This window comes from Abrus precatorius, unplaced genomic scaffold (assembly GCF_003935025.1).
Source record: "Abrus precatorius isolate BTA unplaced genomic scaffold, Abrus_2018 Scaffold2, whole genome shotgun sequence".
Lineage (NCBI taxonomy): Eukaryota > Viridiplantae > Streptophyta > Magnoliopsida > Fabales > Fabaceae > Abrus > Abrus precatorius.
This window is the reverse complement of record NW_020874362.1, coordinates 1,688,349-1,715,722: the sequence shown is the minus strand read 5'-3', so window position 1 is coordinate 1,715,722 and position 27,374 is coordinate 1,688,349. Positions and strand designations below refer to the sequence as shown.

Sequence of the window (27,374 nt, the reverse complement as noted above, 5' to 3'; positions counted from 1 at the left end):
ACATAAACAAAAGATATCCCCACTCCACCGAATCATAAGCCTTCTCATAATCAAGCTTTAACACAAAACATCTCTTGTTATACCTTCGCACATAATCAACTGCTTCATTAGCCACAAGCACACTATCTAACATGTTCCTTCCTGGGATAAAGGTTGATTATTCTTCTAAAATTATTGTATCCAAAACCCTTTTCAACCTATTTGCCAAAAGCTTAGAAACAATCTTATAAAGACAACCTAACAATGAGATAGGCCAAAAATCAGATATCTGTTGTAGGTAAGATACTTTTGGCACAAGTGCTACAAAGTAAGATAACAAAGACCTAGGTAGTTTCTCATTTCTAAAAAATTCAGTAAGCATACTCATCATTTCTTCCTTGATCACTCTCTAAAACCTCTTAAGGAACACAAAATTAAAACCATCAGGCCCTGGACTTTTATCTCCCTCACACTCCAAAATCATTCTTCCCACTTCCTCCTTCAAAAAAGCATTAACAAGCCCCTCATTCTGTAGAACAGAAACTCTCGGTAAATTATTAACATCAATAGTAAGTCGAAGCCAACTTCTACTACTAAAATGAGCCGCAAAATAAGACACTACACCTGCTTTAATCTCATCAACCTCTTCGACACATCTCTCCCCAATTTGAAGCGCATGTATATTATTTCGTCGCCTCCTCCCATTAACACACAAATGAAAGAACTTTGTATTTAAATCACCCTCCTTCCCCCATCTCACCCGAGCTTTTTGGGCTATGAGACTCTCCCTATTCTTCCTAGCCTTCAAAATATCCCCCACTAATATATGTTGATGCTCCTTCTTCACATTGGAAAGTTTCATCACAGAATTTATATCATCAATCAAACTGAATTCAGTTGTCAAATCAGAGATCACCTTATTAACATTTCTAAATACCTCAATATTCTATTTTTTCAATGCAATCTTAACACTCCTCAATCTCTGGCTAGCTCTCTGGGCAGCCCATGGAAGGGTAATATTTCTTTTCCATGCTTCCTCCACCACCTCCACAACTCCTTTATGAGTCAGCCAACAATTGTTAAATCGAAACGACTTCGGACTCCAGTTAACCACTTTGTGCTTAAGAATAATGGGACAATGATCAGACACATCTTTGCTCAGAACCTGAATGAAACCATCTCCCTAGTAATCAAGCCAGGAACTAGAAACAAGGACTCTATCGAGTTTGCTCATCATAGAAGCATCCTTTTTTATCCATGTAAATTTTTTACCTACAAGTGGAAGATCCACAAGTTTCATTTCCTGAATGAAAGAATTTAAGCCATCCATTTCAGAGATACCATGATTTGCCTGACAACCCTTCCTCTCTTTCACCTGTCTCACAGCATTGAAGTCACCCAATATACACCACATAAATTTGCCAAAACCCCTTCTTGTTATGAGCAAATCATCCCATAACTTTTTCTTCTCACTTAGTCTACATGATGCATAGACATTCACCACAACACATAGGTTTCCAGTAGCCAATACCTGCAAGCAAACACCCAAGAATCCAGTACCATAAAAGGAGAAAAGTATTTTACCTTTGGAAGTATCCCAAAGTGAAAGCATACCTCCGCTTCTGCCAATGGAGGGCAAGACACACCAATCAAAATCTACAGAACCCCACAGACGCGCACATAAGTTACTATTACATGTCTCAAGTTTTGTTTCCTGAATCGTCAAGAACTTCAGACCTTCAGAGCGAACAATCTCAGACACATTCTTTTGCTTTACCTCGCTCCCCAGCCCTCAACAATTAAATGAGCCAATCTTTATTTAGAATCAGAGCGAACCCCATGTTCTTTCGCAATCATTCTGTCACGTACCTCCATCTTAATCAATTTCTCTCGAACCTGCCCATCGTTCCCATGTACAACCAAACCAACCTTCTTGCCAATGTCTAGTAATCTCGACGTCATTGCCTCATCATCACAATCTGTAGCAGCCATTCGCTCCCCCATCTCCACTGAAGGATTGGAAGGATGCGAGTTGTAGGAGCTCTTGGAAGCATTAGCTGAGACTTCATCAGTTAGCGATATCTGTCTACTAAGTTGCGATGGCATTGGCGCTTCTTTTCTGTGATTCCTAAGGTTGTTTTGAGGGGGTTCTATGGAAATTACGCTCTTATACCTCTTCCCTTCTTCATTACCTCGACTACCTTTCATAGAGCGTGCCCTCCGAAGGGATTCACGCACATTAACCCTATCTTTCTCAATTCTGGATTGAAAGGGGTCGATTTGTGCTGTCCCAATTGTCTTCATATCCCGTGATTCTGAATTTTTCCAAATCAATGCATCTAATTCAAACGGGTTTGATAAATTCAACGCATCTCTTACTATTAGAACTCTTCTCTCCACATTTTCAGAAGGCTCATTCACAGCATCACAGATAGCCACTGTCAAACCCATAACATCCACACCACCAGCCCCCAAACCCTCATCCACCAAGCACTCTTTTGCTGACACTTCACCCCTAATCACAGAATCGACTAGACGACCCTTAGTTCTGATATCACCTTGCAGCATATCCTCCTCCTCACGAGAATAGTTATTCAACGCTTCCAACTCTATTGAACCAACCTCAAATGAGTCATTGTCTTCCTTAGAAGAGTTAGCCACGCCTTCCTCTATTGCGGCTACTACATCACATGCATACTCTTCAAACATGGCTATTAAGTAAAACCGATCATTGACTTTCACTGTAATATTTTGCTTGATAAGCTCAGCAATGGTAATACCTAATTGTATCCTCCCATAATCTAATCGTCGCCTTTCTGCCGTGACTTGGTCTATCTGGATAAAATCACCAAGCGAAGAAACCAACTTATGAAAGAATAATTCACTCCAAGCATGCAAAGGGACCCCATAACAACATACCCAAGTCACTCTCTGCTCAGCTACCATACTTGGGTGCCACTCTCGTAGATCATAGAACTATTTCTCCCACCATAATTTGTTGAGCGATACTGTATCCTCTAAATCTACCCCCGCATCAGATTTCACCAATACCATATCATCACCCATGGTCGTGAGATTAATATCCAATATACCTTCTCGCAGGAGAGCCCCTCGCATATTTTTCAAATCTTGTTTTCTATGAAGGCAACCGACCATAACACCTCTACACTCTTCAATTCGCCCCTCATCCACCTCAAACTTAAGGTGAGCTCAAGGTTTCTTCTTTTCCACCCATTTCTGCCTTATTGGTGTCTCAACTAGACAGGGTACTTTAATCTTGTCCGCATACGTATTCCCTAATGTCTTTGTAGCTCCTATGACAAAGCAGTGTCTCGTTTCACTGCCCTCCACAGACACCTTTGGACCCACAGTTTTCTCCCTTACATGTCTCGTCAAGTTGATAGACAAGCACATTCTGCCAATAACAATAGATCTAAGCTTAGCCTCTAAACTCTTGGCATCCACCACATCCACAAAACGCACAAAACCAAAGCGACGTCCTAATTTATCACTCTTTGGAGGTATGAAAACATCAATCACCTTCTCCCACCGTTGAAATACCCGTCACAATGCTGAGACACTGGTAACAAGTGAAAAATTCGTAAAAAAAGTAAGACGTGGAATTGCTGAGAACTTTTTCAAGATGCCCACCAAATTTACCCCTTTCCCTATACCTCTGTTCTACCATTGAATTCTCCAACTTCTCTTTTGCGTTTCAAATTAAGAAGAGACAAGAAAATTAGGTGCGTCGATGAAAGACTCAAACTGATGAACAAAAAGCTACAGCTTATTCAGATTCAAATATTCTCCGATCAGCAGCGACAAAAACAATTAACACTCCTCAAACCTTCCTTTTTCTCTCTGCAACCACGTCGCCATGGCTGAGCGTCGCAGCTCCGAAGCTCTCCCAGCGGAAGCTCCGCAGCTCCATCCAAAACCAAACGATTCTCAAGATAAAGCGGTAAACACCAAGAAACGAGTCGCTGAATCGCCGTCCGCTGCTAAGTCGCAACGTAACGAGTTACCGAGTCCTAACAAACCTCGTACAAAGTCTAATTTAGAAACCCTAACTGCCGTTCCCTCTTTGGTTGAATCGTTGCCGTCGATAAAATCTTTTTCTAATAAGAACACACCTGTCTCTGTCTCCATCGATAATCGTAAGAATGGACCTTTCTTTTAGCGCGCAGAAACAACGTTAACGGCCTTGGAAAATTTCAAGCTAATCAAAGAAAGGGACGAGAAGGGGAAATTCCAAACTATCTCCAACTTGCATCGTCCAAGTACAAGATGATTGGTCTTATTTTCATGTATGAGTATTTACTCTTTTTATATATCACTCACAAGTTGTAATTTTTTAATATATATTATCTTGCAACATCTCGTATAATCTATATATTTTTAATTTAGATAAAATTTTTACATCTTATACTTAGATGTTAAACATAAATATTTATATTTTGTTAATAATTTTTATATAATAATTAAATTATTTTATATTATATTTATATATATTAAATTTCACACAATTTAAATATTTATTGATATGTTAAAAATATAATGTCTACTAAAAGAAAGTAATGCAATGAAATATCAATTAATCTATTTATATATAAAATTTAAAAAAAATTAAGTTGTTTAATAAAAACTTTTAAATTAATAATTAATTTAATTAATTTCATATTCTATAAAAAATTATTAAATTGTGTAAATATTAAGTTTAACACATAGTATCAAATTTTAATTTTTTTTTAAAAGAAAAAGTATTTAAAATTACAGGTAGAATGTAAATAATTAATTTAAATAAAAAAATATAAGTAAATCAAATTTAAAGAGAAAAATATATTTAAAAAACAAAAAATATGAATATAAACAATTAATGCTTGAAAAGAATAATATAAATAATTTTTAAAAGTAATTATTAATTTAAAATTATAAAAGTAAAATAAACAATATAAAAAGTTGGCAGACCACACTCTTGTTATTTTAAAACACATATATTTCTTTCTTAATAAATAAATATTTATTATATTTTAATTTATTTTTAATGTAAATTATCTCTTAACAAAAATTAATAATTATGAACGTATCTCTTAATGATATTTTATCCTTTTCCACAGCTTTTGATATTACCAACAACGAATTTTAAATATTTATTTATTATTAAAATTTCAAGCACTTTATAATTTGTTTTGAAAGTCTATTTAAAATAATTTTTTATTTTATAAAGTTAAAAACAGATAAATAATAAATATAAAAAGTAACCATCAATCAGGTCGATATTTACAACAAAAGAAAAATAGTTAAAAATTTTATTTCCTTAAAATAAAGATTAATATAATACATTTTTGTCTTTAAAGAGAATGGAGTATACATATACTATAAAATCAGAAATAAAAATACTATAATTTAAATATTTCTCGTAATAAATTTTACTCTTTATTTTATTACTGTGAATTCGTGATGATACAAATATTATGCTATATATCATTCATGCAATAACTTTTTTTATATAAAAGGAATAGTTAATTATTTTTATTAAAATCTTAAAATTGTTGAACAAAACTGACAGTGCTTTTGGCATATAAAATTTAGAGAAAGGAGTCACCGAAAAAAATTTGGAGAAAAAGAACAGTGCCCTAATCTAAACGAAAGAATTAGTTTATATGATTAACGAAAGATAATATTTAATTTATTTTTATTAAATTTTTAGTTTTTGGACCATTCAAATTATTCTTCATCTAAATTCATCCTCAACTTTTAACCATGAAATAAAAATTTAAAGAGTTTTCGTTATGAATAAATTGCTAAAAAGATTTAATTTAAATAAATAGGATATTAAATTTTAAACAAATAATTAAGCAACACAACCAAGACGGTGGTTAAACATAATAAAGCATAATTATTAATTTTCAATTTATGAAATAAGTTTATAAAAATGCAAGCAAAATTAGTTAACTCTTTTGGGGTAGGGCCTAGGTGGGTCGAGCAAAATTGCACGCAACTCGCCTTGGCTGCCAAGCCTAAATTGTTTTTTGTTTAACAATAAAATTGGAAAAATGAAGATTATATGGTTGAGCTTCGCCGTCGTCACTACATTAATTCACAAAATAGAGGTGCTCTTGCTTCCTTGGCAAATGAGTTTGTTGTGCATATTTCTCTTTTGACCGTTCCTAATTCCACTTCTCCTTCGCCGCCTCAAAGTCTTTGCCCTCTCTCAACTTCGATTTCGTCGAATACGATGTTATTTTCCCGGATATCAAGAAACCTCAGAGGCAGCTTCAAAGGATGTCGGTGGTTCCTCTCCCTTGGAGACCACAACTTGCATAAATTTCATTCACGTGTAGACTCTACTCAACAGGTTCTGTCTCTTTTTCTCTGAGCTTTCAGCTTTTGCTTTGTGTTGTTTTACTTCCGGGGATCCTCATTTGTCATAGTCAGATTTAATGTATCAAACTGTATTATTTTTGCTTTCGCCCCTTTTCTCCCAATTGGAAAGGTTTCAGCAATGTAGCATATGGGATCGCTGCTTTCTGAATTCTATTGATAAACACGGTTGAAGTGTATCAAATGTTTGGAGTTATGATGACAGAACCCGTGTTTTGTTGAGTTTTAATAGCGTTTCCCGGTCTTCATTGTTCGTGGTATTTTCTATCTGTAAAATTGTCTTGTTGTGAATCAATAGTTAAACATTTATAGTATGGAGATTGGTGTGTTTGGCTACAATATTTTAAGTTTAACATTTCAATGAAGTACGAACCTGTTGTGGTGAATTGTGATAGTGAAGTGGAAGCTGTTTTGTGATCACTAAGACGCCATGCTCGTTATGGAAATTTATATTTCAGTGATTAACACTAATTTATAAGTGATGAAGATTTTTGCTTTGTACTTGGTAGATGGTTTCTTCAAGGAGACGTTTGGTGGATTTAGAGGTACTAGAGAGCTCGATTGTATTAATGGTTTAGGCTCTGATTGGTGAATGTCCAAACTCTGTAATGCATGTTTTCTAAGAGACTTGTGGGGGAAGGGGAAATTTTCTCCATTGGCTGAAGCCGCTGAACATACATTGGCGTTAGTATCCAATCAGGCACTTGGTTGTGGTTGTGTTTTGCTTCTTTTTTTGGTTTGTTTTCCTGTCAAGTTGTCTAAAGAGAATTTCTTACCCTCCTGTCCTTCAGTATGTACTATTCTTTTGTTCTCATAAAATATCTTCTTTTATCTAAAGAAAATTTGTTTTGCAACTCTGAATTTTACTTGTACATGATTCCTGTGTAATGCAGATTACGAGAAGTTTAATTTTTCCAAAGGGCCTGCCATCATTGCATAGTACTAGGTATCAAATCCATCATCAAAGCAGCTCCATAGTTGAGGTTAATTTCTTTGTTTTTCTTTTTTGGTTATTCCTCTTTTTTCTGTTCACTGGTTAGAATTCCCCTTCATCATTGGCTTTTTCTGTTTCTATGGTTTTAAAGTTGTTTCATTTTTTACATGCTTTATGTTATGTCTAGAGACTAAACTCCTAAGGTAGTAGATTCTCTTACTAACAATGTAAAATTCCCTATGTAGACAAAGTTTCCCTAAATGTTAGTGCATTTATGTTTTGTGCTCACATGTATATTTATTCAGAGGAAATATGCAATACCATTGTAAAGAATACAAATTACATTATTTATCCATTAAGTTATTCCCAAACTATTCTTTGGAACAACTTGACATTTTTAATTTTTGACTAGTACTGATAGATACAAAATAATTTTTATTTTTTTTATGACTCTTATCTGTGTTTTTCAATTATTTTTCTAAAACTAATTCTCCATTATGATACATGTCCTGTTCTCAGGATGAACTTGATCCATTTTCTCTAGTTGCTGATGAACTATCACTTCTTGGTAACAAGCTGCGAGCAATGGTAGTTGCTGAGGTATCAGATTGTTCTTCATTTACTCTCTAATCTATGCAGTGAATCAATAGCTCAGTCTTGACTTATTTGCTGCATAGAAATCAGGTCTAATTCATGGTGAGAGTTGGGTATTGTAACAGGTTCCTAAGCTTGCCTCAGCTGCTGAATACTTCTTCAAGATGGGGGTAGAAGGAAAAAGATTTCGTCCCACAGTAAGCATATTCTCAATGTTATGCCAGATGTTCTTGTATGTTCTTTTAGAAATGTTTGCTGCAGATCTTGCATGCTTCTGCAGCAATGTTTTTCTTTAGTTTGACTTGATATTTGCATATCAATTATCATTGTGGGAGGAACTAAACTACCATCAACTTATGCTGGGAAAGTTGTGAATTTATTGACCATCACTTGCCTAGCAAGTTTTCCTTTAAAATTACTACAAGCAGGCTAACAAACCCATACATAGTGGCTCATTTCCTCTGATCTATCACGAGATCAGGCTTGACACATGTATTAAGTTGAGACATTGAAAAATAGAAGGTCCCGTAGTTGTTTGGACTATGCGAGGGACAAGGACATTTTAACAATAGTTACAACTACAATTCAAACTTATTTTTTTTACTTGTTCTGATATTTATGGGATTAGGATGCCTTCCTGATAGTCTTAATTCTTCACTTCATGGTGCCAATTAACTATGATAGCTTTATACTTCATCTTTCTTTCTGTATGAGCGTGTGTATAATTATAAGGTGATAAAATGTATGTTGAGTTTACACTCATGTATTATTCATTGTTTATCTTGCTTCATTTTTTTCACATACTGGGTTTGGGTTCGTGGGTGGATGTTTCTGCAGGTTTTATTGTTGATGTCAACAGCATTAAATCTACCAATACCCAAAGCTCCTCCTCCTGTTGAGCCAGGAGGTACTTTGACAGCTGATGTACGGTCAAGACAACAACGCATAGCTGAAATAACAGAGATGATTCATGTAAGTCCTTTATAAAATTTTATTTTTTAAACAATGGTTAATATTACTGATAATATTAGCAATCATATAGGTGATAACTGATATCTAATGTTTGTACTTTGTTTAATAATATGACTTACAATAACTTCACACAATAAAATTCAGAGGTTAATGTGTGAAAATAGATTGTTACAATATTGCTTTGCATTTTACTCATTTTTATCTTTGGTGCACCACCTATTATGCTCCTGTGTCTATTTGGCTTAATTTTGTTGATTCTTTTCATGCTATGATGAGAATGGCTAAAAGATTGGCTGCTTTGTTTACTTTATGCTGTAGAATGTTGCAATTGATTGTATTGGATTCTTTCTCTCTCTTTTTACTTGTACTAGTACCATTGTATTTCAATGGTAGACTTGCTCATTTTTTATCTGTGATTCTTTGGCTCTTGATTGTATGAAAAATTCTTAAGGGGAGAAAAGTCATAGACATGAACTTACTCAGGTTATTAACTAGTAGTCAGAGGTTGAAGAAAGGACTCCTCCTATTCATAAATCTGAAGAAAGCATGGGATTGTGTTTATGGGTCTCTATCTGAAGAAAGGACTCCTCCTATTCATAAAATTAACAATGGATATTTGGAAAAATATTGGAGTGGCACATATTGAGTTTTGATTATAGAAACTCACTTACAATGGCTTGGGCATGGAAGGAAAAGACCAAGAGAGGCTCCAATGAGAAGATCAAAAAGGATGACTAAATAAGACTTCAAGAGGAACTATTGAAAAATTTTCACTCAAAATGTATTCATTGAATATTTGGATTTTAACAAAACCTATGATATGAATCTAATAACAAGAAGTGATCAAGGGTTGATACAACTTCAGCCTCCAAATTTTTAGTCCTAGGCATGAGTTGTGTGTTAGGATCCCAATTAGGTGGGTATAAAATTAAAGTGCCGCTATACATACTTGTATTATTATTATTATTGTTATTATTATTATCACTATTAAAAAATAATTCTGGTGTAATGTTATCTCAGGTGGCAAGCCTACTTCATGATGATGTATTAGATGACGCAGACACCAGACGTGGTATTGGTTCATTGAATTTTGTAATGGGCAATAAGGTATGTGTATAGGTTCCTTTTACTTTCATATCAAATGCCATTTGTTCATTATTGTTTGGTGATATTTTCTTGATACAAACTGTCATATTGGTTCATTGAATTTTGTAATGGGCAATAAGGTATGTGTATAGGTTCCTTTTGCTTTCATATCAAATGCCATTTGTTCATTATTGTTTGATGATATTTTCTTGATACAAACTGTCATATTGTATTGGGTGTTGCTATGTTGAGGTTTTCTTTTAATGTAGTTGGCAGTATTGGCTGGAGATTTTTTGCTTTCTCGGGCTTGTGTTGCTCTGGCCTCTTTGAAAAACACAGAGGTAAGGTAAATGGGTAATATGTTGTGTATACATGTAAAATTAAAGATGTCTGATGTATCTAATTTCTTTGATGGTACACATAATTATGTTCCTGTCATCCGCCTAACACTGCATCCCTGTAGGTTGTATCTTTATTAGCAAAAGTTGTAGAGCATCTTGTAACTGGGGAGACCATGCAAATGACTACAACATCTGATCAACAGTGTAGGTATGCTTCTGAGTCCATTTCTATTTTATATGTAAGTGTTCCCTTTTGCTAGGAAGTTGATCTTGTTTTATACAATTTGTATCTTATCATTAATTAATGTTTCTCTAGAAAATTTCACTGATTTTCCCTTGAAACAAACACATAATTATAGGTCAGTCTTAATTATTTATAATGCAGACCTAGAGGGACCTATCTATAGTTAGCTTTTTCCCTCACATTTGTTTATATTTTTCAGCATGGAATATTATATGCAAAAGACATACTACAAGACTGCATCTTTGATGTCAAATAGTTGCAAGGCAATAGCCATCCTTGCGGGGCAAACAGCAGAAGTTGCAGTGCTTGCTTTTGAGTATGGAAAAAATCTGGTTTGTATATATATACACTTTAATGTATGATGTTTTCTTTTCCAAATAATGCTTTGTATAAGAGAATTAATGGAACTAAATGTTATGGTGTATCCACCATTTCATCAGGCAACACATAATATACGTCCTGTCTGTAATATGTGTTTCTGTTTATGGATTTTTCTGGAAATTTATTTCCCTCTCCATTGTTTTGCAGGGTTTGGCATTTCAATTAATAGATGATGTGCTTGATTTCACAGGCACATCAGCTTCTCTTGGAAAGGGTTCTTTATCAGACATTCGTCACGTAAATTCATAATTTATTCTGATTTTAAATTTCTTTCAGTCTTGATTATGACTTAAAATAATTTTATGCTGCCCCCTCCACTGTGTTAACGTTATTTAAATCCTATTACGTTGTGTCTTTAATAGTTTTGCATTTTGTATTTGGCTAGATAAAGAAAATTTGGGTACCAAGTTCCTCCCTTGGTAAAAAATGAATATAGTTTTGCTTTGCACGTGAGGTTTACTGTTTAAATCTTTAACCATATTTTCTTATGATTTATAGTTTTGTTATTCGGTGATAAAAAAATGTTACCAAACAACAATTTTAAATTCTATTATGTCTTCCCCAAAAATTCCAACCAAAAAAATAAAAAAAAAATTAATAAAAGTCAAGCACAGTACTGCCAGTTCTATGAATTGAAATGTTTCATTTTATAGCTGAAAACAAATGTATTATTTATTGTGCTTTTTCTGGATTTTTTCATTATTTTGAGTTTTATTTTACACTGATATTAAATCCCGATGCTAACAACCTTTTTTGGGTGTGATGTCATTTAAAGTTTTTTTTTTTTTTTGGTGTTGTTTGCTTTGCCTTCTATTCTTCATGTGATCTGTTGTGTTTAGTTTTATACTACTCTGTGACTTGGTGTTGGTCCAAAAAATTATTGCAGGGAATTGTTACAGCGCCAATATTGTTTGCTATGGAGGAGTTCCCTCAGTTGCGTGCAATTGTTGATGATGGTTTTGAAAACCCTGCGAATGTTGATCTTGTAAGCTAATTGTGTTACTTGGTTGCCTTTCTACATAATTAATTCTTATGCCTCAATACTATATCTCTGGCTTCATTGAATCTCTCATTTAAGAGTGTTGATCTTGTAAGCTAATTGTGTTACTTGGTTGCCTTTCTACATAATTAATTCTTATGCCTCAATACTATATCTCTGGCTTCAGTGAATCTCTCATTTAAGAGGTTGCACTTGGTTCTGGTACATATAAGATTTTATTTTGATAAGACCATCGAGGGCCCCTCTGATAAAGTGATTCAGATCAGAATATAATCCCTGTGGTTTCCTACTTTTATAAATAAAATTTCAGCAGGAGATGGTAGTGACGCTGATTTCTCCCTGTTTTTTTGAAGGTGCATCTTGGATAATATATTTGATGCTTTACACCACATGAATGCTTCTCTTCATGTTTTAAATTTGCAGGATATAAAAAAATAATAGAATTCAGATATGTTGCTTGTCATGCCCAATTTCTGATTTGGCAATCCTTGAAAATTGATTTATTTTATAAAAATGGGTGTTGCTAACTAATACTCTTAAGAGCACCGGTTGATGAATCAATAAAGGGTAAGTTTTTATTAAAAATCATGTTGAAATGCACTAAAATACAGAGGGTGAGTGCAATTTTACATTTTTCAACAAAACATTCCTTAGCATTTTCCTTTAAAAATTACTCTGACTTTTTAATTAATGGATTAGTGTGTTGAAAAGTGTTTTAGCTTTTTTCTAACAGGATTTGTTTTAGTTGACTTTTTATGTGTGCATAAATGAGATTTATATTTATTTCATTTAAAACTAAACTCTTATGATCTGTCCTTTAAATTAAACATGTAGTTACCCAAAAGCCTCATCACACGAGCTCATGCATATCACATATTTTGTATTTGCAAATTTGCGTGTGCAGGCTCTGGAGTATCTAGGAAAGAGCCAAGGTATACAGAGGACAAGGGAGCTAGCAGTGAAGCATGCTAACCTTGCAGCAGCAGCAATTGATTCCCTACCCGAGAGTGAAGACGAGGAAGTAAGAAAATCAAGGAAAGCCTTAATAGATTTAACTCACAGAGTCATTACAAGAATGAAATGAAAGGAAGCTCTCACGCTCCACCCTTCCTTTTCTTTTTTCTTTTCTTTTCTTCTTTTTTGTGGGTAGCTAAAGGTAAGGTTTTCTGTCGGTAAAATCAACGGCTAACAATTGTTTTGTTACCATCAATTTTTCTATAATTGTTCCCCTAAGCCGGAAATTGCGGGGGGAAAATAAGTTGTTTCTAGGATTTATGTTTTTATTCCTTTTTCTTAATTATTTAGATTAAATTTCTTTCCATCTATTGTTTCTATAATAATGACTAAGTTTTACCATTGTGCCTCCATGATATTCGGAGTTTTGAACAAAATATAAAATGTTTTATTAAAAAATTTAATATTTTTCTAACACAAGATTTCTCAAGTTTATGTGAATATTTTTATCATTTGGTTCAAAACATTCAAACATAATTAATAATTACACATAAATTGAATAAATGAAACAAAGACAATATTTTGACGTATTAAATGACTTTGTTTTTTGCATTTTATGATGAATTTGGATATCATGTTGTGAAGCAACATTATGTGATCATATTGAAAAGATAGTCTCATAATCTTTAACAAATTGATGATTTTTCATAACTGATTATAAGGTTGATGAATTAAATGTGATAATTGTAATAAATTTATTGCTAATATAATTGTATTATGTTACTTAATAATATAAATGGATTTAAATTCGTTCAATTTTGATTATATATATTTGATATTTAAATTTAATTACACTTTTAGTCCTCATAGTTTAGCTAACGGTGGTTTTAGTATTTTTAATTTTTTTTGCTGAATAGTTTTTTTAATTATAATTGTTTATATTTACTCACTTTAAATTTTCAATTATTCAAATCTAGCTTTTTATCATAAATTTTATCCAATAATTAATAAGATTATAATAAATATATAATATATTATTTATTTATTCAAATTAACAAAGAAAATGTATATTAAATAATAAAGTAATTTTAAAAAAGGCTTTTATTATATTTTAAATATTTTATTAAATTTTTTATTATTTATACAAATCAATAATATGTCATACTTTTAATATATATATATATATATTGTTAAGAATTAGATGAAATTTTGAAAAAGAGACTTCATTTAAATAATAGGAAAATTATAGGGATTAAGTATGAACAATAAAAATTAGGAAAGTATAATCATGCATAAATTAAAGTATAAAAATTAAAAGTGTAATTAAATTTAATATTTATTAAATATTGTTTATTGATTTCAAGGCAATATTGACTATGGTGACATGTTAAACTAGGGATCTTCATGGTTCAATATTTTGAGGAATATATATATATCAGATAACTCCAAAGTGGATTAAAAGAAAATAAAATAGACTGAAAGAAAAATAGGCAGTAGCAGAACTACTAAATAAAATGCAGAATGTACAAAATATAAATATGTAAATTTAAAACATAAAAACTAGAACGGCGGTAGAACCAGCACAAATCTAGTAGAGGGAGAAGAGAAGAAAGCCGGACGACGGTAGTCCGAACAGAATCGGCTAAGAGGGAGAAGAGAGGAAAATAATCTGAAACAGCAAACTTTTATTAAAAATCTTAAAGAGAAAAGGCTTACAAGGAATATCTCACTCTGAACTTCTCTCTTTAAACTTGTAAAATGAAAGGGTGCCTCACATTATGGTCGAGAACTCCTTTTAAAGAGAAAAATAACTATTGTTTCTACAGTTCTGGTTGATTACTGGAACTATTAACTACAGTACAAGTTATAGTTCTTCAATATCAATACCGAAGCAGTCGTCTTCATTTTGATATATGTCATTTGCATTGGTATCTTGTTTTGTGGATGATTCACCTTCATCTTGACTTTGTAAGAGAAGAAGAACATCTTGTAAATTTTTTTTCATTTTTTCTTTTGAATCACAACTTGATAAATAAGTTGCAATCTTTGATTTTTGATTCAGAAATTGGAATGTTGCAGGATCTACCAAATTTAATAATTTTGGATTTTTTCTAAAATATTCAGCAACCCCAGATAGTCCAGCATGGTCAGCATTGAATTGATTCCACCATTTCACAAAGGAGTATCTGTGAAGTATAGGAAGCCTTCATTTTCTGTTTTGCCATACCTATATTGCCACGAGAATACCCATGCTAAAGCAAAATCAGAGAAATACTTGAGATCTGCAAGAATTCTTGATTCTCGCAGATATCTGCCTTTGTAGATCTTATATCCTTCTTTAATTGGTGTAGGAAGAATATCTTCAATTGGTCCAAAATAGTTCCACCATTGGAGAAACTAATTTGGAAAATCATAACTCTGATTCCTTTTAAAATATATTAACCAAGAATGTCGGTTAAGTTTGTTTTAGAACCAGAAACTTCTTGTCCAGGCATCGATATAATCCCAATAATTATATCCTACTGGGTCAAAAGGTTGAGAAATTTTTTTGTAAGAATTTAAGTTTTTAGCAAAAGTTTTGGGTGTTAAAACTTTTAGGATCTGGATTGTAAAATGTGTTATGATGGAAGGATCTTTTTTATCTTTGTAATATTTGATAGAAATAGAGTCTGAATCCACCAAAATGAATTCGTAAAATTGCCTGGTTTTATTCGCAACATATGGTCTAAAATGAAAACTAGGTGGAAAGACTTTAGAAATGGCTTTGTAGGGATTTTTATCCCAGAATTTAGGCTCCATTTGTATGACTGAAGAAAATTTTCCTTTTGCCATATAGTGGTTTGTGCTTGAAGATTTCTGTTTATCTTTCTGAAGGTTAAGGGTATTTTCAGTTTTGTTAGGACAGCTAACTGTTTTTTGGGATTGGTTAAAGGACTGGATTATAGTGTTTAGGCTAGCTAAATTTATCTCCATATCTTCTTCAGAGGCAATATCTGTCCACGATTTCTTTGGTAAGTTACTCAATCTTCCTTGTTGGACAGCTAAGAGAGTGCTGATCGGTAAAGCATAATTTGTTTTAGTCTGTTTGGTCGTTTTGATAGAAGAATCAGTCTTTTTAGAAGATTTTTTTGGAGTTTCAGATTGCTGGGTTGATAACTCAACAATTTGGATTGCCTTTTGAGTTGATGACTCAATAGGGGTAGATGACCTAGAGGATAAAGATTTTGAATCTGTTGAAGCATATTTTGGTTTTGATTTGTTTAGAGTCAGGGCAAGCCTCACTCTTTCTCCTCGAGAAGTTCCTCCCCTAGTTGGGGTTGTTGCCTTTTTAGGCATGCTATTTATCCTGTAAATATTCCCGAGTGAGATAATCAAGGAGAGAATTTGAGGTGCCTTTAATATATTCAATTTCAAAATCAAAAACACTTAAAATTGCTTGCCATCTAGCAAAAATTTGTTTTGAGGCAAGGTTTTTCACATCTTTTTGTAAAATTTCTTTGGCAGACTTGCAATTTACTCTAATAAAAAAAATTAGTTTAATAAATCTAATTAAAATTTTGAAATGCACAAAATAATTGATAAAACTTCCTTTTTAACAGTGGAGTAATTCTGTTGTGCAGAATTTTAATGTTTTGAAGTATATGCAATAATATGCTCATGTGACTCAATTCTTTGTTTGAGAATGCCACCATAACCTATGTCAGAGGCATTAATTTCAACAATTTTGAAGGCTTGAGGAATAGGGAGATAATGACAACTTATCTCTCTGACTCTATTTTTAATATCCCTGACGACATTAGTATGAACATCAGTCCACGAAGGAGAGTTCTTTTTAAGCCTATCATGTAAAGGCTTAACAATATTATTAAGGTGTGGAATAAAATCATCTACATAATTAAGACATCCTAAAAACCTTTGTAGCTGAGTTTTATCAAGGATTCTGTCAAGAAATTTGTCAGCAAATTCAATAGATCTGCTGATAGGAATGATAGTTCCTTGATGAATATTGTGACCAAGGAACCTAATATTGGTTTGAAAAAGATTAATTTTAGACTTGGAAATAGCAAGTCTATTTTGTTTGATAACATTGATAAAAACATTTATATTTTTAAAATGTTGATCAATAGAATGAGAAAAGATTAAAACATCATCAATGTAGACAATGACAAATTTTGAATAAGGATTAAAAATATCATTCATAATCTTCTGAACTCAGAAGGGACATTTTTTAAGCCAAAGGACATAACATTCCATTCATAATGCCCAAAGGGGACAGTGAAGGCGGTCTTATATCTAATCACTTTCACAAATTTGGATTTGCCAAAATCCAGATTTCATGTCAAATTTTGAAAAGATCTTAGCAGAATTTAATCTATTAAGAAGATCTTTTTTGTTGGGAATAGGATACCTAATCCATTGGAGGGCTTGGTTAAGAGGTTTGTAGTTGATAACTAATCTGGGAGTACCTCTTTCTAATTCTGCAGGTTTATTGACATAAAAAGCAGAACCGACCAAGGACTCTTACTTTTTCTAATGAGTTTTTTATCCAAGAAATCTTTGACTTATTTCTGACAATATTAAAGGAGTTCTTCATTCATTTGAATGGGTCTAGCCTTGGTAGGGATTTGGCTATCCTTAAAATATGACTCATAAGGAAGACTAACAATATGTTTCTTCCTGTTTCAGAAGGCATTGGAAAGATCAGAACAGATGAAACAATGAATAGATCCTAAAAGGGATTGGATTTTTTTTCTGAAGTGAAGGATTCTATAATTGTTTCTCAATGTTGGTAAAAGAAACTTCTTCTTTCAGGAAATTAATTTGATTAATTTTACCTTGAATAGTATTGATATTTTTAGTAAAAGGTTTATTAGAAAATTTGAAGGTTATTTGCTTACCTAAATGATAAGTGGAGATACCTTCTTTCGAAATCTGTAATGGGAAAAGGGCTTTAATAAAAGGTGTTCCCAAAATCACTTTATTTTTTAAATTTTTTACAAGGAGAAAGTTTGTTTCGATTTTAAATCTTTGATTTTCTATAACAGCTTTGGATAATTTGTAATTAATTTTAAGCTTCGAACCACTAGCAGTGCTGATTTTTTCAGAGGTTTTTTTAAAATATTTTGTATGAACTAATCCTTCTAAAATATAGTTTGAATCAACACCCGTATCAAAGAGTGCTAAAGTATCAAGAACAAAATCGTTAATAATGATTCTAATGTTAATGTAAAATTTTTGAATTTTGACCTTATTGATCAAACACATAAAAGTTTCTTCTAGATTTTCAGAATTAACTTTCTCAGAATCATTATTCTCACGAGGTTTCTCTTTCTCAATTTCAGATTCATCATCATCTTCAAGTTGGGAAAAAATAACCTGATGAATTTGTTGTTGTTCTTTGATATCTCTAAATTCTTTCTTGAGATTGTTGATCTCAATCTGGAGATATTGGATAGTGGTAGGTTTAATATTAGAATTCTTTTATAATCTTTTAAAAATAGTTGTTATATCAAACTTATTAGTAGTAAAAAATTCTTTGGGTTTTGGTTTTTCTTTTAAAACGTCTTTGAATTTGTTAAAAAATTCTTTTCTTTCATGAAGATCAGAAATAGAACTTATTACTTCTATGAAAAGATCTTGTTCTTTTGTCAAAATATTGATTTCTAGAGTATTATCACTATTAGAAGAAGAGATTTGATCATCCTGTTGGATTTGATTGACATCCTCATTGGTTTCTTTGGCAGAATCTTCTTCAAAAGATTTAATAAGGAGATTATTGATTTTATCTTCAATAGAAGGATCAAGGTTGAGACTACTAATCTTCTTTTTGAGCCTGCAGTATTTATTGATATGGCCAGGTTTACCGCAGTTCTAACAATTTATACCTGTTCTGGGTTTTTTAGGGATATTACTGGGGATGATATTTTCCCCATGCTTCTTGGAAACAGTTTTTCTATTGTACTTTCTTTTGTAAGGCTTCTTATGGGTTTCAACAGTTTTCTTTTTAGGAATCTGTTTTTTCTTTTTGGTGGAGCAAGAAGGAAGACCAAATTGCTCGCAAAAGGATCCTAAATCTTTCTTGTTCAGGGCTCTTTCTTTGGCTAGCTGCTTATGGAGTTTATCTTTTTGGCAGACTTTGATAGTATTATAAATAATAATGGCAGTGAGCTAACCATAGTCATAACTGTCATAATTGATATTTCCATTAGGAGAGTGACTTCGAAGTTTACTTCTAATAAGATCTCCAAAAGATTTGGGAAGGTCATCAAGATATTTATCCTTCCAATAGGCTTGGTTACAATCTTCTCTGGTTAAAACCCTAGACATAAAGGTATCTTTATACCATTGAAAATCCTCAAGGGTTTTACATCTCAGATTGGATAAAAGTTCACCAGATCTTTATCTCCATAAAGAAGGATCTCTAAGAAAATGTTGAGATATAGTGTATAATAAAGTATACACTGCATCAGGGAGCTGTTCACTATCATTGACAATGGCTTTACCTTTGTCATCTATTTTTACTGCAGAAAAAATATTTTCTATATTAGTTTCAATGAGATAATTAAACCACCAACCTTTGAGTTGACCAGTAAAACCTACAACTAGGATGTAAATAATGGTATCTTCAGGCATATTTTGGTTAGTAAAATAGCCCATAGCAACGACAGACATATTTTGAAGTTTGGCAATGATATTATATTCAGATAGACCATCAATATTCTAAATATAAATATCATTAGAATTAAAAATTTGAATATAATCTTGCTTAATCTCTAAAACAAGATCAGGAGCAGTAGCTCTATTATAATAAAGCTTGAAAGAATTTTTCCAATTATTGATTGGATTAATGGCTAAAACAGAATCTGTCTCAAAATATTGTTCTAAATTGGCTTTAGAAATGGCATTGACAGTCTTGGTAAGGGATCTAGTCCTAGGTTTGGTGCTAGATTCTTCAGAAACTTGTGGAGTATCGGGGACAGTGGTGAGCAAACTAGTAATTTTACTAAGTAGCTCATTCTGGTTATCATCAATGGCTTTGGTTCTTTCTTTTTGCCAAAGTTCTAGGATTTTTTGTTTAGCTTTGGCGCTAATTTTAAAAGGCTTGAAAAGAGGTTTTTCTAGTTGAGATTGGGAAGAGGAAGAGACTATTTCTTCCATTTTAGGTTTAACAGGATTCACAGAGATTTTTTCTCTTAAAACTTGGAGGTATTTATTAGTGTAATTGGCCTGTTCCATGAGACCTTGGATATCACTGGGAGTGATAGACTCACCAGGATTCTTGGTTTTGAAGGGAGTGGCTGTTATAGGGTTACCGCTCTTATCTTTCAAGTTTAGTAACTGATAATGAGTTGTGGGTGGCAGTTCACTTTGAACAATTTGTCCATCTTTAATCTGCTAAGATATAACATTAGCAGATGAAGTGCTAATAACATCCTCTTGTCAGGGATAATCAATATTATTATGAATGGTATAAGCATGATACCAATCAAAGAAAGTGATATTCTGTTTGACTTTTTCGATAAATTGGTAGAATTCCTCTTGGATATCGGATCTATTCTTACCCTTGTAATTTTGGAAGAACCACTCTCTTTGAGGTTTCCATTCTTCAGAGTAGAAATATTTCTTAAGGGTTTCTTTATCTATAATGAATTTATGAGATAACATCATAAGACTCATTAAGGAAGAGTAAGTTGGAGATTGAATACTCTAGTTTTTTTCTTCTTTTTCAGAAGTTTGATAGACATTTCTAGGAATCTTAGAAGAAGTATCTAAACCTTGTAGGTTTATGGAAAGATCACGATTAACTGATCTAGGAATTTCAGACCTAAAGTGAGATCTAGAAGAAAATGATCTTCTAGCAGAAATAAAATCAGATCGATTGCTATAAGCATCAATCGGGGAAGAAAAGGAGTTTCTCCTATCAAAAGTTATTTCAACTTTTTCAGAATTATCTTGAGAAATATCCTGGATTTGAGGGGCAGGTCTAGGAATACAGGGTGAGGCTTTATCCATCACCCATTTTTTTAGGAGAGTAACCTAATCCCATTTAATAATTCTAGGTAAAGAGACATTAGCCTTTGTCATATCAGTGATAAACAAGGTAGTCTCTCCCCTTTGTGGCTTAAGAAGGACTCTAGAAGCACAAGAGCTCATAACTTTGTACTAGATCCTATAGATTAGAGCTGTGAGAATAGATCTCTCTTTCATGTCTAACCCATGAAAGCAAATATTAAGAAATAGGGAGTCTAAAATGTGAACATCCAGAAGACTCACCGTTTTATTGGAGAAATAATTAAAGTAGATCGGACCTTGACCGAGACTAGTTTCAACTGTTCCTATAAGGAAATCGTCAAACTTGTTATGGCAGACATCCCTAAGACACATTAAAATAGCAGCATCTATGCCTATGTCTATTAATGGTTTGATGGCTACCTGAACACATCCTATGTGGAGGTATTTATATTTTTTTTTGTGGTCATTAATGGAGGATTTAGACATATATATACTGATTATAAATTAAAATTATATTAGATTGAGAATAATATCAGAATTAAACTAATTCAAATCAGTATTTTATAATTTGAATTGAATCATTATTTGTTTGGGTTTTTGCCTGACTTTTTATTTAAAAAAACACAACTTTAATTGAATGTTAGTGAATAAATGAAATTCTATAAATTGAATTTAAAAATATATTTAACATAAAGATAAATTATTACTCTCGTAGATATAGTTTTAGATTATGAAGCTTTTTATCGGTTAATGAATTTCAATTCATGTTTGAAGTTTAGCAATATCATCATATGTGTTCACTTTTTAAATTATTAAATATATATAGTCATATTTGTATATGTATGCAATTATTATTGTTTTTAAGTAATCGATTTAGGGTATGTAGCAGATGATAAACACAAGTTAATTTTTTAAAAATAATTAAATTTTATTCTCGTGTTTTACAAGTGAAGTTGTATTTGAGGATTTTCTTTTATAGAAATTATATTTCTTGATAATTATATATTTTTTAAAATAATTTTTGGTAATATTAAATTTGTGCTTAATATATTTTAAATATTTTTAGAAATATAATATAACATTTTTTGAAAGTATTTCAACATGATATTTTGCTTTAATATTAATTTTTAAAAAATGTCAATACTTCAAAAGTATCAATTTTTTGAAAATATATTTTATCTTCTATGATAATTGATAAATTTTATTTACATTTATTCTTAATTTAGTCTTAAACCAAATGACATTAAACACATTTTTTGGTACCAACATATTACTCTTTTTTATTGATGTTCACTTTAAGAAAGTTTATTTATACTATAAATAGTAATTTTTACTCAACATTTAATACTTTTCATCATTTTTTTTCAATATATTCAATTATAGTCACGTTATGATTGAGATTCCTTCCACAATAATTGATGAGTATTTGCAAGTTTTAGCTTTTTTTATTATTATTATGAATAGGAACATTTTCATAATCATTTTATGTTGATAAAATGATTCCTAACTATGACCTTGTAATGTATATTATCTAATCCTTTAATAAACTTTTTTGAAGTAAACATCTACGGATAAAAGAAATGTTGACATAAGGGAGTTTATTTGTTTAAATAGTATTTTTGTCTTTGACTTATTGCAAATTTATCTTTATATATAAAAATTTTGTAAAATAATATATATATATATATATATATATATATATATATATATATTGTTTATTTAGTCTATTGTTTATTTAATGTAATTTAGTTCAAACATAATAATATAAACTAAATTTAAAATAAACAAATTTATAAAAATTAATTTATAAATTTGTATATATAAAAACTAACTTACAAATATAAGTCTCATAATTTTTACACTAAATTAAAAATTATTATTAGGTGAATGAATTAAAAAGGTATTAAAATTAAAGACTACTTTCTTTCTAATTATATTTTATGATTTTTTTCTTCCATTATTACTTATTTTTTTATTTAATTTATTATTTAAAATTCAAAAATTCATTTTTAAACATTTTTATTTTAAAAAATACTCACACTTAATTTATTTATATTTAATAAAATATTATATTTATTTTTAATAATAACAGTATTTACTCTCTATATGTTTATAAAATTATATATATATATATATATATATAATTATATTAAATACTTTATAAATTCAAAATTAATAATAACCATTTATTATTGTTTTGTAAGTATGAAGAATAAAAATACCATTTAGAAAATAGTAATGCAATACACATGGGTTATCTAATTTGTAAAATTACAAATTAATTTTTATTTTTTATCAAAATATAATAATAAATAAATAAGGTATAAATCTTCATTAAAAAGTGTCTTAAATAAATCAGTAAAATAATTAATAATAAAGTATTAATTCTATATCAAATAAATTTATGAAACTCATTTACATGAAAGATAATTAAAATATTAATATCTTAAATTTTATTAATTGTTTGTTTATATTTAGTAGTTTACCAGTTTTTATTTATAAGTTAACAGAAAAATAAATTGAATATACTGGAAACTTCACTCTCTCTTGTTTACAAATAGTCTCTACCTTGCGTTGCATTGCAGCAATCTCAATATCAATATCGAGAGTAAAAACAGTCTATAACCCAGACAAAGCCTCGAACTTTATTCCTCTCTCCCTCCAAACGCTACTCTTTCCCCTCACCTCTACCGTTCGCCGCCTCAGATCCCACCGCTTCTCAGGGTTGCTGGGGAATTACTTCAAGATACGGCGCAACAAGATGAATACTTCTGCGGTGGAGCATGGAATTGCAAACGACACCCACGCAAAGGAGATGAATACTTCGGGGGAACTTGGAATTGCAAACGACACCCACGAAAAGGAGATGAACGTGAGGGAGTGTGGAATTGCAAACGACACCCGCGAAGAAGAGGAGTTGATGGCCATGTTCGAGGAGTGGTGCGTGAAGCATCAAAAAGTATATAATGGATTGGGAGAGAAGGAGAAAAGGTTTCAAATTTTTAAGGATAATTTGAGATACATAGAAGAACAAAACGCTCAAGGCCACTCGTACTTGCTCGGGTTGAACCTTTTTTCTGACTTAACTCCAGAGGAATTCCGTGCCAGGTATGTGGCCGTTGTTACCTGAAACAGTAGTTGCTTTATCAGTTGTCTTGCTGTTATTATGATATGGATTATGTGGTAACTACAAGCGGGGACAAAAATAACAATTGAACCAAGGCGTAGTAAGCGTTAGAGGCGCAAAACATGGAAGTTATTGATCAATAAAACCGCATAAGGGAATGGTTAATGATTAGTAACTGAACGTGTCTTATATATAATAAGTAATAACTGTATTGTGGGTGTGAAAATTGTATTATGTGAATTTTCTCTTCTGTTCTCTGTTCCTTTCTCTATCTTTTGGCCAATGTCATGTTTGACTTAGATTTCTCTATTTCTATCTTTCTGCATTACTACTTGTGATTTTCAGTATCTATAATAGATCAGAGAAACTTTTCTCTATTCAGTGGATTATTTACAATTTCTGTTCTGGAGTAATATAACATATTAGGTTTGTTAATGTGTGATAGTGCTCCTCGGTGTTCAGTTTGAATTCTATTTAAGTTGTACTGCTGAAGTTTTGTATCAGCTTTTCATTTGGATTCAATAAAAGTCTGTTTCCTTCCATTCTCTTTGTGTGTCTTAGTCACGAAAACCAAGATCATTCTTTTTAGTTGAAAAATGCAGTTGCTCTGATTAAAATAAAGAAACTACTTGTAGTGAGTTTGTTTCCTGTTATTTCTCTTGGTTATCTGTTGGATTTGTTTTAAATCTAGTTTTCTCTGATAATATACTCTAATTTTAAACTACAATTCAGAATAATATATTTTGTTTTTAAAATTTTTTGAATGATTTATTTTTAAATTTTAGCTAGAATATAAAATAATTACAAATTAAAAGGAAAAAAAACATGCACAATGAGATATATAATCAGATATAAAAAATCTAACTTGAAAATATATAAAAAAAAGGTAGGGCATTGACGGGGTCAGATGTTTACTTCAAGATATAGGCGCCACCAAATGAATATGTGGGAAGTGTGGAATTGCAATGAGTTTGAAATGGCTTCATCATTACTTGAAACCAGAAAGTGGAACAAGTGCTAAATTTGCAAGGAATTGATGCTTCTATTATCTTAGATGTGGTTATTAGATTTTGATATGCCTATTGGACTATTTTTGTACATAGATTTCTCCAGGTGAAAACTGAAACTGAATATCGATTTGTGCTAGTTTTATGTCTGATATAGATTTTGTCTGTTTTGCCAATACCCTTCACCTCTATTCTTCAATACACTACTATAAATTCTTTTAATCAGCATCTCATGGTCCATGCTTGATACTAAAAGCACTTGAAGTTGGAAAAATCATGACGCTACCTTCTAATTGCTTATTTGCTTTTTAAAAATTAAAAATGTTAACTTTATTTATTAGAGTTGAGCTTAAAGAATCAATAGTAATATTTCATTAAAAAAATATATATTTATTCTACTTTTATAACTTAAATGAAATTATTTTTTTAATAAAAAATTATATTTTTAAACTCAGTTTAAGTTTAACAAAATCCTTTAAAAATTCAGCTGAAATACAGGGAAGAAGTAAATTTTTAGCCTTTTACACGTTGCACTTATGAGTTGCTAAGTTTTTAAAATTTTCTGCTGTTGAGGTCCTCTTCCCTCATAACACTGAGAGCATGTTTGTCTTCATGTCAAGAGTGTCTTTAAACTTAGTTCCGCCCAAAGCTATAAATGTTTGAAGACAAAGAATACACCTCATAATTTGGGTAAAATTTGTTTTTCTTTTTAGTCAAACAGACTCTAAATGTATAATGTATAAAGGTTTTGCTAATAAACGTCGGAGAAAGTACAACAAAAAACCCAAGAAGATGTAATACTGCAAAGACTACTAAATGAACCTTAAAATATGTGTGTGATGGTAATGGAGTATATTGTCACCAAACATTGCTCTAGCTGTCTGGCGAAAGTAATCACGAATAAGAAATATTTGTACAAAGAGTGTATTGATTGGCACACAGGTGAATGAAGGGGTCCAAAGAAAATGACCAAAAGCACAATGCAAAAATGGCAGTGTCATTGCATACAGTTTGGACCTTTGGATCAAACGCTGGTTCGTTAGTTGCTGACAAACGCAGCGAGTAACTGATACATTGCGTTATAAGCTTAAAGAGAGTGGCACCAGATTCAAGAAAAGAAAGATTTAGTGTCATGTCGATTGCAGCAACGACATTTTGTGTCAGTGACGTGTGTGTGATCTACATGGAGTCACGGACAACTTGATAACTCTCCAGCAATGAAGGGTACTTGTGGAATAACATTGCAATGCCTTGTCAATGATGCTAAAGTTGAATTATGTTGCATTTGAGAATACAAGAGTTACCTTTGGTTGGTGATTTCGTACTGTAGCTGTACCTTTGCACAAACCCTCTATACAGTGGTACTTTGCAGATAAGTGGTGTAAGTTGCTCCCTCGTTTACTATCATATTACAAATACATTTTTTAACACCAGAATAACAACACCTATGAACTGTTGGGATACTTGGGCTTTTTAGTTACACAAGGATAAACGATTGACCAATACGTACTGGATATTTTGAACCCTAACACACTCTTCCTCTTAGCCAATGTGCATGGTGTCTGACCAAAACCAATCATCAACAGTATAAGAAAAAGCAAATGTGCATTGTGCTTTGTTTTAAGATTTTAGCTTCTCATTCTTTCTTCTGTCCTTGTTGTAGAGCAATCAGTTGCATATAGGAAGGCCTCCAAAACCAATCATCAACTATATATCGAATAATATATACCACATCTTTGGACCACTTCTTTACCCAGGCTTCAACCTTTTGTTATTTCTTAGAAGAGATGCACGTCAAGATTTGCACCCATATTTGCTGAGCAAATAGTATATCAATAGGCCCACTTGCAAAAGACAAAGTCCATGACTGACTAACCGGACGAAGTGATCGTTAAATGAAAATCAAAATTTTCATATTCTGTAAGAAGAAATTATGCTCACTAAATTACTTTATCAAGATGCATTGGTACCTTCAAAAAAAGGCTAGAAACCATATTTCGTAGGCTTATTGCTAGAAAATGGGGTTCCTAAAATGGGCAATGATTAAAAGTTTAAATGAGAGAGACGATATAACCACACTGCAAATAATGAAAAGGATTCATTCTACAGAAGTTATTTAAAATTCTCGTTATTTGACTATGAAATAAGAATTCAGAAATAAGAGGCATTGTCCACTATATAGGAATATAAAATAGAGGGAAAGGAATTAAGGAAAAGAAAGAGCCGTCAGAACAACCCTCAATATTTTCCTAAAAAGCTAAATCTCTTACTAGAGAGTATAAAATCATCCAACACGTCCAAAGTCTAAACAATTGGTCAACTGGCAATTGAACATATAGTTGCCCACACTAGATCTTA

The 27,374-nt window shown here is 31.7% G+C and overlaps 1 protein-coding gene across 2 annotated transcripts; it reads left to right on the top strand.

The window, feature by feature from the left end:
• Nucleotides 1-6,078: 6,078 nt before the first annotated feature.
• Nucleotides 6,079-13,281, top strand: LOC113857763 (solanesyl diphosphate synthase 3, chloroplastic/mitochondrial). Of its 2 annotated transcripts, XM_027489949.1 has the most exons (12): nt 6,079-6,337; nt 7,257-7,346; nt 7,817-7,897; nt 8,017-8,088; nt 8,729-8,863; nt 9,884-9,970; nt 10,219-10,290; nt 10,413-10,498; nt 10,734-10,866; nt 11,063-11,152; nt 11,802-11,900; nt 12,820-13,281. In XM_027489949.1, exons 1-12 carry the CDS (start codon nt 6,218-6,220, stop codon nt 12,997-12,999), a joined length of 1,245 nt encoding a protein of 414 aa, XP_027345750.1. In that variant the 5' UTR covers nt 6,079-6,217; the 3' UTR covers nt 13,000-13,281. The 2 variants fall into 2 exon arrangements, with proteins under 2 accessions (XP_027345750.1, XP_027345751.1); XM_027489950.1 differs by lacking the exon at nt 7,257-7,346.
• The last annotated feature ends 14,093 nt before the right edge of the window (nt 13,282-27,374 follow it).

Bases quoted from the DNA above. Each gene is read 5' to 3' on its own strand.
- LOC113857763 (XM_027489949.1), top strand. From the start codon at position 6,218: ATGTTATTTTCCCGGATATCAAGAAACCTCAGAGGCAGCTTCAAAGGA. The intron at 6,338-7,256 runs GTTCTGTCTCTT...TGTGTAATGCAG, and splicing joins GTGTAGACTCTACTCAACAG to ATTACGAGAAGTTTAATTTT. The intron at 7,898-8,016 runs GTATCAGATTGT...GTATTGTAACAG, and splicing joins GAGCAATGGTAGTTGCTGAG to GTTCCTAAGCTTGCCTCAGC.